The sequence below is a fragment of the Callospermophilus lateralis genome, chromosome 6 (genome assembly GCF_048772815.1).
Source record: "Callospermophilus lateralis isolate mCalLat2 chromosome 6, mCalLat2.hap1, whole genome shotgun sequence".
NCBI classification, from domain to species: Eukaryota; Metazoa; Chordata; class Mammalia; order Rodentia; family Sciuridae; genus Callospermophilus; species Callospermophilus lateralis.
Window position 1 is genome coordinate 3,832,374 of NC_135310.1, and position 20,094 is coordinate 3,852,467.

The 20,094-nt window shown below is 35.4% G+C and overlaps 1 protein-coding gene across 2 annotated transcripts in view; it reads left to right on the forward strand.

Moving 5' to 3' along the window:
- The window catches only part of Pde10a (phosphodiesterase 10A), a 263,627-nt gene that overhangs the window by 204,963 nt on the left and 38,570 nt on the right, over positions 1-20,094 (forward strand). For both annotated transcript variants that reach the window (XM_076858046.2, XM_076858047.1), the window contains exons 13-16: positions 794-980; positions 12,750-12,892; positions 13,875-13,958; positions 15,019-15,169. In XM_076858046.2, the coding sequence (XP_076714161.1) occupies positions 794-980; positions 12,750-12,892; positions 13,875-13,958; positions 15,019-15,169 (565 nt within the window). The remainder of the gene's footprint in view (positions 1-793; positions 981-12,749; positions 12,893-13,874; positions 13,959-15,018; positions 15,170-20,094) is intronic.

Here is a 20,094-nt window from a genome sequence, read left to right on the forward strand (position 1 = left end):
TGGAAATTTGAACATACACCCACTGTATAATCCATCCGTCATCTCCACTCCCAGGCATTACTGCAAGAAAAACTAAAACATATCCAAAGAACTTGTATACAGATCTTCAAGCCAACAATTATCCATAATTACTGACACTGGCTAATAGCAAATAATGTTTCCCATTAACTGATAAATGGATAAACAAATGTGGTTTATTCATTCAGTAGGGGCAACTATGCAGTAATAACAAGTACTGACAGACATGTGAATCTCAAGAACTGTGTGTAACATGAAGACATTAAGGACTGCAGCTACTAACTGCCTTGTGTTGGGTACATGGCTCTTTCTATGAAATTCGATCCTATTTCTAAAAACATTTCCTTAGAGCAGGAGTAAGCAAACCTTTATTTATTAATGGCCAGCTAGTAAGTAGTTTTGGCTATACAGGCCTATGGTTTAAAAAGTTAGATCTCACAAATAGGCCCAAGTTCAAAGGAACAAATCACTTTACCACATTTATAATGTTTTTTCTCTTGTCTGTTGACTCAATTATGCTGGATGCTAAAAACCCAATAAGAGCAGAATCCTCCTGTAGAGACAGTTGTGAAAACAAAACAAACAAAAAAAAAGTTAGAATATTTCTGAAAAAGTTATAATAAAACACTTTCAAATATTAGCTTGTCCCTAAATTTAGAGGCTCACAGCGTCTCCATTGCATATCTGAGTTGAGACTTAGGAGGCAGTGAGTGGTTTAATCTTTTTCTACTTGCTTCTTTCCTTGTGGTGATGGCTTTGCTCCTTCACTTTGCAGGGAGGTGGACTTGTACACAGGCTACACTACCCGCAACATCCTGTGCATGCCCATCGTGAGCCGGGGGAGTGTGATAGGCGTGGTGCAGATGGTGAACAAAATCAGCGGCAGTGCCTTCTCCAAGACCGACGAGAACAACTTCAAAATGTTCGCTGTCTTTTGTGCTTTGGCCTTACACTGTGCTAATGTAAGTGCTGCTTTAAATATCATTTAACTATATACTGGATATTAATGTCCAGTAAAGCCACTTGCAGTGTTTTCCATTTATGTTTCTTTACAAACTAGGAGAAATGATTCCTAGTTTTACATATTTTAGGAAATGCCTTTAAAAATCTCCTGATACTTTGCATTTATTTCAAGGTATGAGTTTGTTAAAAATAAAAATGAAATTAATATTTAGGTAAGATGTTTAAACATCAGACTTACATTTCATGATATCTGCTGAAATGAATAAGAAAAGTGTTATTGAAACCCTTCATGTTTGTTGTTTGCACTGCATTTAAGAGTGTATGAAATGTTAGCTGGTAACTGCTGTTTTCACACCAACCAGGGAAATGTTGCTTGTGACAAAGAGTTAACCACCTCTTCCTTGAGTCCTTCCAGAGGAGTCCTGAGTGTTGACCCAGTTGATCCATGCTGTGGTCCTGCCCTCTTCTTTGAAGAGGAGCAGCAGGGGTCTGTCTTCACAGGAGATCTTTTGATGTTCTTTCTTTTATATTGTTATGTTTTAAATGAGTTGAACATTTAGTATTCTATGAACCCTAATAACCCTTTTTACTAGAATTCTGAAATTTAATAACCCTTCTGTAAAGGTAAATGAGAAGAAATGGGAGTTACCACCTTAATAACTTGGAAAAATTGATTTTTGGGAATAGGACTAAGTTCTGTAGAAGCATCCATATAATTCATGGAAATAGTTGAGAAATAATTAGGAGAAAATATTTTTAAAATTTTTAAAATCCAACTCTGGTGACTCTGGCAAACCACTTTAATCCCATCAGTGATACTGGGTAAGAATGCCCATCACTTCCCTTACACCATCCTGGGGCCCTCCACGGGTCATTATTACTCAGCTCATCAAAAATAAATCAGTGCAGTTGTAAAAAGTTTTGCTTCAGATATTATCAGTATCTATATGTATCTCATAAATAAAAACATGGACAGCTTATTTCTTTCTTATTTAGTTTAAAAGTTGCAGAACATCTAATTTTAGTATTTTTTGAATATTGACTATTCCTCATTTTGAAATGGAATCTAAGAACTAAAGTAACTCAGTACCTTTTGTTGTTTTTTTTTTTAAACCACAACAAGACCTTATGATTGGAAAATTAAACACTGTTTGTTTTACTCTCTGAACAGTATTTCTATTATTTAACAAAATTGTATTCTAATATTTTGTGCTTTAGAGTATTTTATTATTCTGAGATAATATTCTAAAACAAACATGTATAGTAAGTGGTAAAAATCCATTATTATTTGTGATTTTATATATATATATGTACATACATTATATATATATACATATGTAATATATAGTATATATTATTACCAATATGTTATGTCAAAACAATATAACTGTATCACAAAATTTGGGTAATTTTCCAGAATAAAAAGTAAAAATATTATGGAAAATGATATTTTTAATGAGATGTGTATGCCTTAAAACAGCAATAGTTAATATATCCTTCATGGATTTTACATATTGTTAAAATGAAAGGGGATTTAGCATCATTTTTCTACAGTTATAATTTTGAAGTAATTTCAGATCAAAAGCAACATTGCAAAAATAGTACAAAGAATCTACTTATACCATTAGCCTTATTCCCCCAAAGTTATGATGTGTATCATTTTTGCACTTTCTCCTTCTCTTTCCCTCTTAGTAACTGTCTCTCTGAGCTGAGATTGTCTCAGACACAATGTCTAGAAATGCAGAATGCTTCAGCTTGTACTTTCTAAAATCAAATACATTGAATTCCTACTGCACATTTAAAAACACCAAGAAGTCAACATTTGGGGTGGGGTTGTGGCTCAGTAGTAGAGCACTTCCAGGCAGGGGTAAGGGCCTGGGTTCAATCTTTAGCACCACATAATTAATTAATTAAAAGTTAAATAATAAAAAAAAGAAGTCAACATTGGTACTGTGTTAGATTGTTTGGTCTGTGTAGTGGATACAAGACTGAGTGACTTAAACAACAGAAAGTTATTTTCTCTCTCAGCTTACGACTACCCCCTTGTAGTCTGTCCTGATGTGGTTTTTCCTGTGTGTGGAATATTTCTGGGTCCTGATTGCCTCTTCACATGTTGGATTGATTCACACATAGGACATTGTTTTGCCTTAGGTACCACTTTAAAGGCCCCGTCTCTTAAGTTTGGTCACTGGGATTGAGGCCTTGAATGTGAACTTTGGGGGAATGTGGGTCAGGCTGTGCCTAGGTACTATGCTTTGATCATCTGCAGACATCTTGAGTAGTCTCCTTTATTCTGAAAATGTTCTATAATCTTTGTCTTTCTTCACCTGGATATTTTTAAAGCTATAAAACTGGTATTTTGTAGAATGTTTCTTAATTTGGCTCTGTTTGATGTTTCCTCATGGCTGCATTAAAGTTATAATTTTTAATGTTTTTATGATAAATTATAATTATTCATAACAGTGGGATTCTTGTGACATATTTATACATGCATATAGCATAATAGCTTAATTTGCTCATTTCATTTCTCAGTACTTCCCCTTCACTCACCTCCTTCCTCCCCCTTAACTTTTACCTTTACTCTATGCTACTCCCATTGCTATAATTTGAATATATAGTGTCTCCTGAAAACCTCAAATATTGGAAACACAATATCCAATGTAGCAAATGTTGGGAAACAAAAAAAGATTAGATTATGTAAACTATAACCTAATCAATGGATTAATCCATTTGGGGGATTAGGAATCTGAATGGATTGCTGGGTGGTAACTATAGGCAGATGAGGTGAGGCTAGAAGAAGCCATTCGGTGGTGGTGGTGGGAGGTGCCCTTGGGCATTATATTTTATCTCTAGTTTCTCCCTCACTTTCTGCTTCTAGGATGCAGTGAACTGAAGTGTTCTGTTTCACCTCAGCCCCAGAGCAATGGAGTTGGCCAGCCGTGGACTGAACCTCTGAAACTTGAGCTAAAATAAACTTTTCCTTTTCTGAATTGTTCTTGTCAGATACTTTGATCACAGTAATGGAAAGCTGACTGACACATACTTTGATTTATTTTTTTAATTGGTACATTATAATTATATGTCAAAGTGGGAATTACTGTGATACATTTATACATGCACATAGCATAGTTTGAATGATTTCATTCCTAGTCCTTCCTCCTCCTTCCCCTTCTCTCTCCCCCGTAATTCCCTTCCTCTACTCTACTGTTCTTCCTTCTGTTTTCATGAGATTGCTTTTTTACTTCCTTATTTCTCTATAACTCCCTCATTTGACCCTTAACTTTCTGAGTCTGTCTTATTTCATTCAGCATGATATCCTTCAGTTTCATCTTTTTACCAGCAAATGACATAATTTCATTCTTCTTTATGGCTAAAACTCTGTTATGTATATATACCACATTTTCTTTATTAATTCATCTGTTGACAGACACCTAGGCTGATTCTATAATAGGGCTATTATGAATTGTGCTGCTATAAATAAGGGTATGCATGTATTGCTATGGTATGGTAATTTTAGTTCTTTTGGAGAAACACCAAGGAGTGGTACAGCTTGGTCATTTGGTGGTTCCAGGTCTGGTTTTTTAAGGAATCTCCACACTGATTTCCATCATGGTTGTAGTACCAAAAATGTGTAAGTGTTCCTTTTCCCCTGCATCCTCACCAGCATTTATTATTAGTTTCAGTAAGCTAGCCACTGGGTTCCTTGGAGCCTCACCTGCTAAAAGATGTTAATGTCACTGACCTGATGTTTTTTGAGTAAGTTAGCTTTGGGTTTTGAACATGTTTTTACTAGGAAAAGCACCTTGTAGTACTCATTGTCCCAAGCAGTTAATCCAACAATTTGCAGGCTCCCTACCCTTCCTGAAAGTTCTATTTCTTTCTGGGAAACATACAGAAGTTTTTTTTTTTTTTTTTTTTTTTTTTTGCAATAATATATGCAAAAGCTTTGAGCAGTATGAAATGGCCTTTAATTGTTGACTATTATTAAGTAGGATTTAAGTGTATTGATCCTGAGAAATTAAAAATATTTATGCTCTTGATTATGTCCTTATTAATTATGTCCTTAATAAAAGCATGTGAACCCTCGTGAAAATTACTTCTAATTCTGAATGTATAATGTATTGGTATATTTTATTATTGTCTGACTTAATATTCCTGTTTAAAAGTCCCTGTGTTTGGAGCAGGACGATGGGCCATTTAAACAATTATAATGTCTTCGTTTTTCTTTATTTCATCTTTGGATTCATTAGACTGCAGTATTTTTTGTTGAATTAAAGGTGCATTCCTCTAAATGGCAACATCTCCCTTTTGTTTGTTGACTTAACTGTTTGTTGGTTGAAATAGCCATCTACTTTGAAAAGTAACAGAAAGCAACCATTTAAAAAGATTGATTCTTTAAAACTAAATAAGTTAATTTGCTTATACATGTTATGGTTTTAAGAGGCATTTTAATATAATGCAAGAAGCTAAGATGATAGTAATTACTGTTTTTACATCTTTGGCCTGGAAAAAGAGCCCTTCAAAACAGACTAGCTCTCTACATTCTGTGTGGGAAGATGTTTAACATTAAAGAGACAAGGAAAAAATCACGATTCAAATGAAACCAGTTGCCTAGGGACAGGTATAATAACCTTTATTCATTCAAACTTTATTCATTCTTGAATTCAGCCACCAACTATTGAGTCTATTTTTTTCATATCAGATAATAGATGTAAAGGTGATAGCATAAAAGCTGCTCTTATTTGATTCAACACTTTGTAATTGGAATTTTTTGAATACTTTACATATTTTTAAAAAGTCTCACAACAATCCCATGAATGAGGATTGTTATCCCCACTTTACCACCCCCCCAAAAAAAGACACATAAAGTTTAAATAATTTATCCAAGGTCACATAGTATCAGAGTATGTGATAGAGCAAGGATTTGGATATAGATATAGATATGGCCTCAGATACGGCCTTCCATTTTATACTGGTCTTTCTGAATGTTGCTCATAGGAAGAAAAATATTAAGAAACATATTTTAAGTTTTTTACATAAAATATAGAATAGAATATTTAGTAGGGTATATCATTCAGGGTTTTTCATAGAGAGAGAGCCAATAGGATATATAAAGATTGTGACAGATACCTTAGAGGGAATTTGTTTGGTAAATTAACTCGCATGATTACAGTGGTTGAGGAGTCCCATGATAAGCCTTCCATAAGCAAAGAATTTGGGAAGCCAGTAGCATGGCCCCAGGCCAGGTCCAAAGGCCTCAGAATCAGGGAGGCTCATGGTGCAATTCTCACAAAATGAAACTGATTACTTTGTTTTGTAATTACTGTTATTTACCTCACCTCTAGAGTTACAAAATAAAATGATAAAAACTAAAGTTTAAACTAAAAATTTATATACATTAATTTATACTATACATTTATAAATACATTTTAATTAAATTAAAATTGCTGGTCATACACTTGTAAACTGACTATATAAGGATTAAGTAATAACTGTCTGGTAGGAGTTGGGAGATTATAGAAAGTATTTCACACAGACCACTTGGCACTCCACATGCCATCTACATGCTCAGCGGTACTCTAAGTGCCGTGGTGGTTGTAGCAATAGTATTATTCTACCTAATGTAGTTACTTTTCCTAGCAGCTTAGCCATAGAATTACACTGAACTACAGGATATGCCAAGCAATTCCTGTTGACTGTTCACCTTGCTCCTAGAATATGCAGCATCTTCCATTGAGGTATGGGAGGCAAATGTGAAAGATTCTGTCTTGATATGTGTTTAGGTAAATTATATAGAAGAAGCTTCATTTTTTTAATTGCTAGTATGGCAATAGAGCTTTCAGAAGCTTCTATGTCTGTAGTGGGCCATTCTCCTCCTGTTTTCTTCTAGAAGTTCTATAGTTTTTAGGTCTTAGACTTAAGGCTGCATCCACTTGGAAAATTTATTATAGATGGCACAAAGTAAGGATCAAAATTCATTTGTTTACCTTTGGGATATTCTGTTGTTCCAGCACCGTTCCTTGTAGACTGTCCTTTTTCTGCTGTCTTGCCTTTGCGACCTTGTTGAAAACCAGCTGAGTGTATACAGTGGTCTACTCTGTACTCTGTGTTCTATCATTGGTCTACTTGTGTCTTTGATGCCCATTTAATTACTGTAGCTTTATAATAAGTTTTGGATTCAGGTGGTGGAGTTCTTCTACCCTCATTCTTTGTTTTCAGAATGGTTCTGTGTAGTCTAGGTCCTTTGCATTTCCATATGAATTTTAGAATCTCCTTTTCATTGCCTATAGAAAAGCCTACTAGGATTTTGGTGAGGTTGTGACATCAGCAGTTCAGTTCCAAGGATGGTGTTGTTGGAGTACCCAAGTGTAAATGTGTGTGGTCTGTTTGTCTATTTTGCTTGCAGCAGTCTCATCAGTTATGTCACATGTTTCAAAACTCTAATTAGGTGCATGACATTTAGGATTGTTATGTCCTCTTGATAGCCAGACCCCTTTGTCATTTAAAACAACCTTTTCTTTATCCTTGATAATAGTCTTCACTCTCAAATCTACCTTTTCTGACATTGATAAAGCCCAATTTTTTAGGACTGGTGTTCAGTGGTATATCCCAACTATCCTTTAACTTTACTTGTGTCTTTACTTATGTTTAAAGTAAGATTCTTTTTTAAAATAATATTATTTTTATGTGGTGCTGAGGATCAAACCCAGTGCCTCACATGTTCCAGGCAGGTGCTCTACCACTGAGCTACGGCCCCAGCCCCTAAAGTAAGATTCTTATAAGCAGCATATAATTTGTTCAGGATTTTTTTAAAATCTGACAATCTTTTACTTTTAATCTTGATGTTTACACCATTTACTTTTCAAGATTAGGTGTAATAAATCTGCCAACTCAGTTTTCTATGTGTTTCATCTGTTCTTTTATTCTTTCTATTCTTGGATTTAAAATTGAATTCTTTATAACTTTGTTTTATGAATCAGGTTTCAATTGATTAAAAAAATCTTTAGGGCTGGGGTTGTGGCTCAGTGGTAGAGTAATCACCTACCAAGTGTGAGGCACTGGGTCTGATCCTCAGCACCACATAAAATTAAATAAATAAAGGTATTGTGTCCATCTACTGTTCAGTTCCTTGGCCCATTTATTGATTGGGTTATTTGTTTTTTTGGTGCTTAGCTTTTTGAGTTCTTTATATACCCTAGAGATAAGTGCTCTATCTGATGTGAAAGTGATAAAAATTTGCTCCCAAGCTGTAGGCTCTATATTCACCTCACTGATCCATCCAATTTATTAATTCTTGATTTTAATTCTTGTGCTATAAGAGTGTTATTAAGGAAGCTGGGGCCTAATCCAACATGATGGAGATTTGGGCCTACTTTTTCTTCTAATAGACCTGCACAGTGTCTCTGGTTTGATTACTAGGTACTTGAACCACTTTGGGTTGAGTTTTGTACAGGTGAAAGAGAGGGATTTAATTTCATTTTGTTGCATATGGATTTCCAGTTTTTCCAGTATCATATCTTTTCTACAATGTATGTTTTTGGCACCTTTGTCTAATGCAAGATAACTGTAATTATATATGGGTTAGTCTCTGTGTCCTCTACTCTGTACCATTGGTCTACCAGTCTATTTGGGTGCCAATACCATGCTATTTTTGTTAGTATTGCTCTGTAGTATAGTTTAAGGTCTGGTATAGTGATGCCACCTGATTCACTCTTCTTGCTAAGGATTGCTTTAGGTATTCTGGGTCTCTTATTTTTCCAGATGAATTTTATGACTGCTTTTTCTATTCTATGAGGAATTTCATTGGGATTTTGATTAGAATTGCATTATAATGCTGTATGATGCTTTTGGCAGCATGGTCATTTGGACAATACTAAGTCTACCTATCCAAAAACAAGGGAGATCATTCCATCTTCTAAGGTCGTCTTTAATTTCTTTCTTAAACATTCTGTAGTTTTTTTTGTAGAGGTCTTTCACCTCTTTTGTTAGATTGATTCCCAATTATTCTATTTTTTTGAGGCTATTATAAATAGGGTAGTTTTCCTCATTTCCCTTTCAGATCATTTGTCACTGATATACAGAGATGCCTTTGATTTACGAGTGTTGATTTTATATCCTTCTACTTTGCTGAATTCATTTACTAGTTCTAGAAGTTTTCTGGTGGGATCTATATCTTATAGATATAGAATCATATCGTCGACAAATAGTGCTAATTTTGAGTTCTACTTTACCTATTCATATCCCTTTAATTTCTTTTGTCTAATTGCTCTGGACAGTGTTTCAAGAACTATTTTAGATAGAAGTGGTGAAACAGGGCATCCCTGTCTTCTTCTGGTTTTTAGAGGGAATGCCTTCAATTTTTCTCCATTTACAATGATATTGGCCTGGGGCTTAGCGTAGATAGCCTTTACAATGTTGGGATTGTTCTGTTGTACCTAATTTTTCTAGTGTTTTGAACATGAAGGGTGCTGTATTTTGTCAAATGCTTTTTCTGCATCTTATTGAGATGATCATATAATTCTTATCTTTAAGTCTATTGATGTGATGAATTTACATTTATTGATTTCTGTATGTTGAACCAACCTTGCATCCCTAGGATGAATCCCACATGATCATGGTGCACTATCTTTTTGATATGTTTTTGTATTCGATTTACCAGAATTTTATTGAGGATTTTTGCATCTATGTTCATTAGAGATATTGGTCTGAGGTTTTCTTTCTTTGATGTGTCTTTGCCTGGTTTTGGAATCAGGCAGATATTGGCCTTATAGAATGAGTTTGTAAGTGTTCCCTCTTTTCCTATTTCCTGAAATAAATTGAAGAGTATTAGTATTATTCTTTAAAGGTCTTGTAGAACTCGGCTGTGTAGCCATCCAGTCCTGGGCTATTCTTGGTTGGTGTCTTGTATTTTGTCACTTGAAGTTGATCTGTTTAAATTGTGTATATCATCCTGATTCAATTTGGACAAATCATGTGACTGTAGAAATTTGTTGATGCCTTTCTATTTTCTATCTTATTGGACTACAAGTTTTCAAAATAATTTCTAATTATCTTCTGTATTTTTGTAGTGTCTGTTGTGATATTTCCTTTTTCATCACTGTATGTTAGTAACTTGAGTTTTCTCACTCCTTCTCTTTGTTAGCATGGCTAAGGGTCTGTCAATTTTATTTATTTTTTTAAAGAACCAACTTTTGTTTTGTCAGTTTTTTCAGTTGTTACTTTTTTCCAATTTCATGAATTCCTGCTCTGATTTAATTATTATTTCCTGACTTCCATGAAATGAACTTTCCTCTTAGTGTCCTTCTTAGTGCCTTCTTAGTGTCCCAGAGAGTTTGATACATTATATCTGTGTTCTCATTCACCTCTAAGAATTTTTAATCTGCTCCTTGATGTTTTTAGCAACCCATTGTTCATTCAGTAGTATATTATTTAGTCTCCAGGTGTTGGAGTAGCTTTTATTTTTTATTTTATCATTTTTTTTCTAATTTCATTCATTATCATCTAATAGAATGCAGGGTAGTATCTCTACTTCTTTATATTTGCTAAGAGTTGCTTTGTGGCATAATATATGGTCTGTTTTAGAGAAGGATCCATGTGCTGCTGAGAAGAAAGTGTATTTGCTCATTGAAGCATGAAATATTCTATATATGTCAGTTAAGTCTAAGTTATTGATTGTATCATTGAGTTCTATAGTTTCTTTGTTCAGCTTTTGTTTGGATGATCAATCCAGTGGTGAAAGAGGTGTGTTAAAGTCACCCAGCATTATTGTGTTGTGCTCTCTTTGACTCTTGAATTTGGGAAGAGTTTGTTTGATGAACATAGACACTCCATTGTTTGGGGCATATATATGTATGTATGTATGTATGTATTATTGTTATGTCTTGTTGATGACTGGTTTCCTTAAGCAGTGTGAAATATCCTTCTTTATCCCTTTGAGTAACTTTGGTTGAAGTCTACTTTATTTAATATGAGGATGGAAAACCCTGCTTGCTTCTGCCGTCCATGGGAGTGTTATGATTTTTCCCAACCTTTCACCTTCAGTTTCTGAATGTCTTTTCCTATGAGTCTCTTGGAGGTAGCATATTTGGGGGCCTTTTTTTTTAAAAGTCTAATTTGCCAGTCTATGTCTTTTGATTGATGAGTTTAGGTCATTAACATTCAGGGTTATTATTGAGTCATGATTTGTATTCCCAGTCATTTTTATTTTTATTTTTTTGGTATTTAACTTGACTTGGTTTCTCCTTTGATTAGTTTTTCCTTTATTGTAATACTTCCCTGTGCTGATTTTCATTGTTGTTTTTCAATTCCTCATGGAATATTTTGCTGAGGATGTTCTGTAGTGCAGGCTTTCTAGTTGTAAATATTTTTAACTTTTGTTTATCAAGGAAGGATTTTGAGATCACTCAGAACTAAGATAAATACTTTGAAGGGTAACATGAAGAAAATATCTTAGTACTTGACCCATTTAGTTTCAGTTCTTTTTATTATGCAGACAGTAAGTAGTCTTCTCCTTAGACTGTGAGCTATAGCTTATATTAGACACATATGAGGCCCTGGGTTTGATCCTCAACCACATAAAAATAAATAAAATAAAGGTATGTGTCCAACTACAACATACATACATATGTGTTTATATATATATAAAGAAAGTCAATCAGTCTTCCATTATAGTACATTTTCACTCTTAATTTGATCTGGAGGGCTCTTGGGTTTGTCCTATAAGTTCTCTTTTCTAAGTAACCTCATCTACTTACAAATTTACACGTGTAAGCATTGAATCTTTCCACTGACTGGCTCCATTGCTTGTTTTAATTTTATCTCACATATTCGTTTTGAAGTATTTGCAAAAGTATGTTTGCACACAGAGAAATACACAAGATCCTGAGTTTGTGTGGTAGCATGTTGTGCCTTCCCATTTTCCATTAATGTAAGAATCTACTTATGTGCAACAGTCCATGAGTTTTGTGTACAAATTTGTGTTTTACTTTGAATTCACTGCTGTAACACCAATGTAACCCACATTTAACCCTTTAAGAATGGGGAAAAATAAACAGTGAAATCAACAAGTAGCAAAGAGATGATGAAATCTTCCCAAGAAAGTTGAGATTGATATGCAGGTGACATGTTATTATTTAAAGTTTGTCTTTTAATAGATTCAGAAGCTGGCTAGATCTTTAATTCCTTAGAATCTTTAACATTAATTCATTTTCTGATAATAAAATGAGCATGGACCTGGGGACATGGCTCAAGCGGTAGCGCGCTCGCCTGGCATGCGTGCGGCCCAGGTTCGATCCTCAGCACCACATACAAACAAAGATGATGTGTCCACCGAAAACTAAAATATAAATATTAAAAATATTCTCTCTCTCTCTCTCCCTCTGTCTGTCTCTCACTCTCTCTTTAAAAAATAAATAAATAAAATGAGTATGGTTTGTTTTTAGCATTTTTATTACTAAAAATTTGAAAGCATAATACGCAGAAGACAAATGGATTTTTTGTTCCCTAAGGATTATGGCTGATAAAAAGATATTTGCTACAAAATTAAATAAGACTTAAAAGAAAGATATAATTAGAAAAAAGTTCCTTTGTTTCCTCAAGTTCACATGCAAACATAACTTTAGTGTACATGGAAATTTGGACAGTGTTAACTTTAGTGTTAACTCTGCCTTAGTTTCAATTGTAGTTCTGATTCTTTTATGCAAGATTCTGAACTTTAATGGCAAACTGCATTCAGCATTGTTTAAATTCATTTTTTGTCTGCCTTACAGATGTATCATCGAATCCGGCACTCAGAGTGCATCTACCGGGTAACCATGGAAAAGCTGTCCTACCACAGCATTTGCACTGCTGAGGAGTGGCAAGGCCTCATGCGCTTCAACCTCCCTATGCGGCTCTGCAAAGAAATTGAGCTGTAAGTATTTCACTTGGTTAGTTTCTTCAGCAGCAGATTCTCAGTTTCATTGAAAAAAAGTAAACCAGGTTGTCGAATTAGAATCACAGTTATGATGAATTAATCTAAATGCTAGCATGTATTATTACTCTGTTGCGTACTTTACACTATGTAATATTTAATGTTCAAAATGGCATTTAATGTCAGGTACATAAAGTTTTCATCTACATAACTTTGCATTTTTATATTTATGAAATTCTTATTTAAGTTAAAAAGGAGAACAATTTCAACTCCGACAATACTTTCAATAAAATTCCCCCCATGCATTTTCTAGTATCAATAGTATAACTTTTGGGGCTTATTTATTTCTCTGATAACAACAGCAGCATCTTTTTTTTTTTAATGGTTCAATTTTTAATAAGTTCTTGACTAGTCAAAACTAATCTTTTTTTTAATTTATAAAATTTGCTTTAATTAGTTTATATGACAGTAGAAAGCATTTAAGCACTTTGATATATCATACACAGATGTGGTATAATTTCTCATTTTTCTGATTGTACATGTTATAGAATTACATTGGTCCTGCAGTCATATCTATATATCTATATATCTATATATCTCTCTATATATCTATATCTATATCTATCTATCTATCTATCCATATATATATATATTTACATAAAGTAGTAACATCTGTTTTGTTCTACTCTCTTAAAGAATTAGTAAAGCAGGTTTGAAATAAGACATTACTACAACAGCAGCATATTTTTTAATGGATTCTTTAATAGAAATAAAGCCAGAGATATATTAAGTTCCTAAGGGAATATGTGGAATCTCCCAGAAACTTTCAGTTCCAGGCAGGAGTGACTGAGAAGTCAGAGAAATGATGGCCATGATCCTGGGGTCTTTTTGGTTTCTTGATAGAAAAAAACGTTTAAATGATTTTCTTTACTTTCTGTGTGCCCTGCTTGCTTTTAGTAATAAACTACCCTTTTAATTTCAGGTTCCACTTTGACATTGGTCCTTTTGAAAGCATGTGGCCTGGGATCTTTGTCTACATGGTTCATCGGTCCTGTGGGACGTCCTGGTATGAAGGCTCTGAATGCTCTCTGTGTACAGTCTGCAGTGACATGACTCCCTCCTTCCCTTGCTCACACACCTCACCATTTTTTTGTTTACAATCCTTTTCAATGTGACATATATGAATTTGTTTCTAAATATTCAAGTTAAAATGGGCTGGTTTTGTTGGACAAAGCAGCAGCCTTTTCAGATTTTCCATAATGACTGCTGAGTTCCCAGCAGTCTGAAGCCTGGTTCATAGCCATACATCTAAGAGGCATCATAGAAATATGTTACAGGCTGTGTGGCTGAAGGAGGCAAAGCTTGCTTCTTGGCAGAATTACCTGCTTTAGAAGCTCTTAGAAAGCTCTGCATAAACAGAGCATCAACTATATATCTTATCAGTTTGTGTGTAAAATAAAAAGTCTCCACATTCAAAGTGTGATACATCGCCAGTAATTACAGTTTGATCTCATTGCAAATCTCTACCTATTTGTCCTGCCTGTTCTATGGGCCTTTGTGCCTTTAGCTCTGATCTTTTACAGCTTAAATACACAAACTTAAAATGCAAGCATTAATTTTCTTTTGCACTTTTTGACTCATTTAGGCATAAATGCCTCACAGAGTCTCTCCTTCTCCTTTGCCTCCCCCATCTACCCCCTCTCTCTATATATGCAGTTTGTGAATATGAATATGTTTTTTTGAAAAATATTGGCTCAATAAATCTTTGAGCAAGATGATGTTATGTGATAGTCTTTTTTAGTACTATGGGGCCTAGAAAATGCTGGTAAACATGAGGTGTGTGCATGGGGGTTAATGATGGAGACTGCATGATGGTTCTGCTGCTTATCCCTAGTGGGACAGTTAATATATCTGAACATAACCCATGAAAGAATCTCTTGCTTCATTTTGGCTGGAGAAAGAGGAGAGAAGAGGTCATTTTCCAGTACTCATGGTTCAGCAGTCAATGTGGGAATCCTTGTAATGCAGATGTGTAAGGAGTAGAAATGTGTAACTCAGCCAGAGGCTCTTTTGAAAATTAGTGGTTCTCTGCTGGCTTTGGTTTTAAGAGTTTCTTTTCCTCACAGCTTTGAGCTTGAAAAGTTGTGTCGTTTCATTATGTCTGTGAAGAAGAACTACCGACGGGTTCCTTACCACAACTGGAAGCATGCGGTCACGGTGGCACACTGCATGTATGCCATATTGCAGAACAATTATGGGCTCTTCACAGACCTCGAGGTGGGTGTGCACATCCTTGCCCCTTTCATGCCATCAGTGGATTCAGCACAAATTGATAACATGCCATGGTGACCTGCTGTTACAGGACAAATTTTGTGTCAGTAAATTAGAAGCTGCACATTTTTTTTAGATTCAGTACCCAAGAATTTAGCATATTCTTTTTAATAAGAAAGTAGATAAAGAAATTTCAACTCCACCAAAATATTCTTCAAGGAAACACTAATTTTGTAGGCTTTCTTTCGGATTGAATTTTAAATGTTTTGAAAGGATGTAAGCAAAGTGAATTCTATATGCCCTGGTTAATATGGACACATCTCACCAAATAGAGGATTCAGAACATTAAATACAGCGAAAACCATAAAAGATTTTTTAATTTACTCTAGCATAAGGAAACAGATCTACCTAATGTTACAAACGAGTTGGTAACCACTCAAAGCTTCCAAAATAGAATATTCAAGATTTCGAGACTTTCTTCCCCATTTAACCACTATAGTCAAATTCCCTTATTGGAAAGCCCCGTTAAGCACTGAGCCCTCCTTGGCCCCAGAGATTCTGATCCCACAGCTAGATGACCTGAACTTCAGGAATGCCCCTCTGACCACACTTGTCCTAATAATGCCTACCAACACTCTGATCCAGTCCCCCTTTCTCCCCTCTGTAGACTGGTGTCACACTTCAGGTGACATCTGGTTGTGCAGAGGAGGAAACCCATTACTTGAACTTCTTTTTTTGTGTGTGTGTCCATCTACAATTAAAAATAATTTTTTTTTAATGGTGGTTGTTCAAAACATTACATAGTTCTTGATATATCATATTTCACACTTTGATTCAAGCGATACAGAATAGAAAACAGAACACAGAACACGTATACAAATTGCAGAATCACATCAGTTACACTTCCATTGATTTATATATTGCCATACTAGTGTCTGTTGTATTCTGCTGCCTTTCCTATCCTTTACTATCCCCCTCCCCTCCCCTCCCCTCCCCTCTTCTCTCTCTACCCCCTCTACTGCAGTTCATATCTCCCCCTTGTATTATTTTTCCCTTTCCCCTCGCTACCTCTTGTATGTAATTTTGTATAACCCTGAGGGTCTCCTTCCATTTCCATGCAATTTCCCTTCTCCCTCCCTTTCCCTCCCACCTCTCGTCCCTGTTTAATGTTAATCTTCTTCTCATGCTCTTTGTCCCTACTCTGTTCTTAGTTACTCTCCTTATATCAAAGAAGACATTTGGCATTTGTTTTTTAGGGATTGGCTGGCTTCACTTAGCATAATCTGCTGTAATGCCATCCATTTCCCTCCAAATTCTATGATTTTGTCATTTTTTAATGCAGAGTAATACTCCATTGTGTATAAATGCCACATTTTTTTTATCCGTTCGTCTATTGAAGGGCATCTAGGTTGGTTCCACAGTCTTGCTATTGTAAATTGTGCTGCTATGAACATCGATGTAGCAGTGTCCCTGTAGCATGCTCTATTTAGGTCTTTAGGGAATAGACCGAGAAGGGGAATAGCTGGGTCAAATGGTGGTTCCATTCCCAGCTTTCCAAGAAATCTCCATACTGCTTTCCAGATTGGCTGCACCAGATCGTATAAATCTTTCGCCTTTTACTTGAACTTCTTTTTGAGGTCACTTTCAAACTAGAACCCAGTATTCCTGAGACCCAGCCTCTTCTTTTTCCACCCTTTCTGTCCAGAGTCACAGTCTGCAGCAGTCTTGAAAGGTGGATTCCAGAAGGAGAAATGGCCATTTCAGAGAAGGAATCAAAAGTATTCCTCTTTGTAATTTTTTTTTTTTAGTTGAAGCAGAGTTTAAACTAATAAATAATGTATTATTTATCACCTCTCAAGAAAAAGATCCAAATGAAATATGTTATTTTTCCACATTTAAACAATTTGCAATTCTACTAAAACCCCATTCTTTTGGGACTTTCAACATTTTCTCCATTTAATTCCTCTTAAGGAAGCAGCTTCATTGTTTCCTTTTGCCATAAGAAATCTTAGTGAGTTTAAGAATTTTATAAATTACACTTTCAAATAGAGTAGCAATGAAATTTGTATTTTGAAGATTGAAAATTTAAAGGTAAATAAGAAAAATTTTATTGATGCCATATTCCTAAATTATTTCTGAAATTATATATTTTCATTTCCCCCAAATTCAGGACTTTTTGACTAAAAATCATTCCAAATTTTTAAAATATTTTAAAAATATTTTAGAATATGTGATCTCTAGTAGGGCTATTAGAAATTATTTGATGTCAGTAAAGGAAAATGTTTTACAAAAATAATTCTTTGTAAGTCATTTTCAGATTTATGATTTTAGCATACTTTTTTTATAAAACTGTTGAAAGTTGTGCCAATAAAAAGTAATAAAAACGTTGGAAAGATTGGAATATAACAGGTTTCATCTATTGTGCTAGATTTTAAAACCTTGGAATTTTTTACCAGATAAATTATGTGACTATAATAGCATAAAATATGGAAACAATTCAAAACCAAAGTGATACTCAAAACCTTAACTGATTCCGTTACCTTAATACCCAGCATATGTGGTTGGTAAGATGACACTATATCTATTAAGGTGTGCAAGTGACTGGTGAGACTTCCTTTCCAGTCAAGCTGCAGGAGAAGGCATTTGTATTACATCAAGATGAAGAAGGAGCAGGATGTGAAAAATACACTTGGGAGAATGTCTGCTGACTCCCATGGTGACCTCCCAGAGTAGCACCTGCCCTCAGCAGGCCCCGCCTGTGCAGTTCCACTTCAGCATACTCCATGACTCACCCTCTGTGAGAACACAACCCGTCTCCATTGCCATACCTTCCCTCTTTTGGATCATCCCATCTGTTAAAATTCATTTGGAAGAATAAAAGATGCAGAATAGCCAAAGCAGTTCCAAGCCAAAAAAGCATGCTGGAGGTATTAAAATATCTGACTTCAAATTATACTACAGAGCTACATTAACAAAAACTGCATGGTATTGGCATAAAAACAGACACATAGACCAATGATACAGAATAGAAAACAGAACACAGTCATTTGATCCTCAACAAAGGTGCCAAAAACATACATAAGAGAAAAAACAACCTTTTAAACAAATGATGCAGGGGAAATTGGATTTCCATATGTAGAAGAATGAGACTAGACACATATTTCTCACCCCGCACCATAATAAACTGAAAATGGATCAGAGATCTAGGAATTAGACTAGAAATTATGCAAATCCTGGAAGAAAACATAAGTCAGTTCTCCAGCATATAGACACAGGCAAGGACTTGCTCCATAGGACATTTCTCCCTAAAGCTCAGGAAACAATGCCAGGAGCTAATGAATGGGTTGGCATCAAATCTAAAAGCTTCACAGCACAGGAAACAATTAGGAATGTGAAGAGAGAACCCACAGATGGGAGAAAAACTTTGCCAGCTATTCTGACGGAGGATTAACATCTAGAATATATAAAGAACTCAAAAAACTTAACATCAAGAAATCAATTAACCCAGTTAATAAATGGGCAAGGAATTAAACAGACACTTTTTTAAAAAAAGAAATACAATAATTAAACATGTTCAACACTATTAGCAACTGGGGAAATGCAAATTAAAACTACACTGAGATTTTATATTACACCAGTCAGACTGGCAGTCATAAAGATTACAAATAATAATAAATGCTGGAGAGGATGTGGAGAAAAAGAAACACTTTTACACTATTGGTGGGATTATAAATTAGTGCAACCTAAGGAAATCAGGATGCAGGTTACTCAAAAAACTAGGCACAGAACCACCATATGACCCAGCTTTACCACTTCTTCAGAAGGTTAAAGTCATCAGAAGGTAGTGATAAGTGCATATCCATGTTTATAGCAGTGCAATTCATAATAGCCAAGCTATGAAACCAGCCTAGATGTCCATCAATGGATGAATGGATAAAGACAACCTGATTTATATACACAATGGAGTTTTATTCAGCCATAAAGAAAAATGGGCTGGGTGTGGTGGTGCATGCCTGTAACCCAGTGGCTCTGGGAGTCTAAGGCAGGAGGATTGCAGGTTCAAAGCCAGCCTCATCAGAAGTGAGGCCTAAGCAACTCAGTGAGATCTTGTCTGTAAATAAATACAAAACAGGGCTGGGGATGTGGCTTAGTGGTCAAGTGCCCCTATAGCCAAAAAAAAAAAAAATTATGTCATATGCAAGAAAGTGGATGGAACACGAGACCTTTATGTTAGGTGAAATAAGCCAAACTCAGAAGGTCCAAGGTTGTATGTTTTCTCTCAGATGTGGAAGCTAGAGAAGAAAAGGAAAACGGCGGGGGGGGGGGGGGGGGAAGAATGTCATGAAAATCAAAGGTAGATTAGTGGAGGACAGGGACCAGGGGTGGGGGGAGGGGAAGTGATGGGGGAAGGATGAGGGCCAGGTCAGATTGCTGCATTGTGTGCAGGTAGAAATATATGTAATAAAAAGTCCCATCCCGTATACAACTATAACGCACCAATAAAAATATGGAAAAAATTAAAAATAAAGATTAGATGATGACACTGTTTTGCTAAAAGCCCCATAGTCATCCCTTGTCCCTTGGATAGGACTGCATCCTGTCTTCCCTCAGACTCTCTCAGGAAGTGCTCTCCTGTTCCCTTCTGCTGTGCTCTTTCCTACACCTTCTTGCTTCTGACCACCTTCCTGAGGCCTGTTCTGGTTACTTTATTTAATATTCAGCCTGTCTTCCTTGATCCTCTATAGCCCTTTTAAAGTTTTCTACATAATTTGCCATTTTTACAGGCCATACGATAACTTATTATATTCATTTTTATAATAGCAATAACATTGTTAGAATTTAGCATCAGATTGGTCTTGAATGAAAGAGAACTGAAGCTGCCCTCTCCTTGTGCAGATCTGCTTCATCCACAGTGCTTCAGAACACTTGAT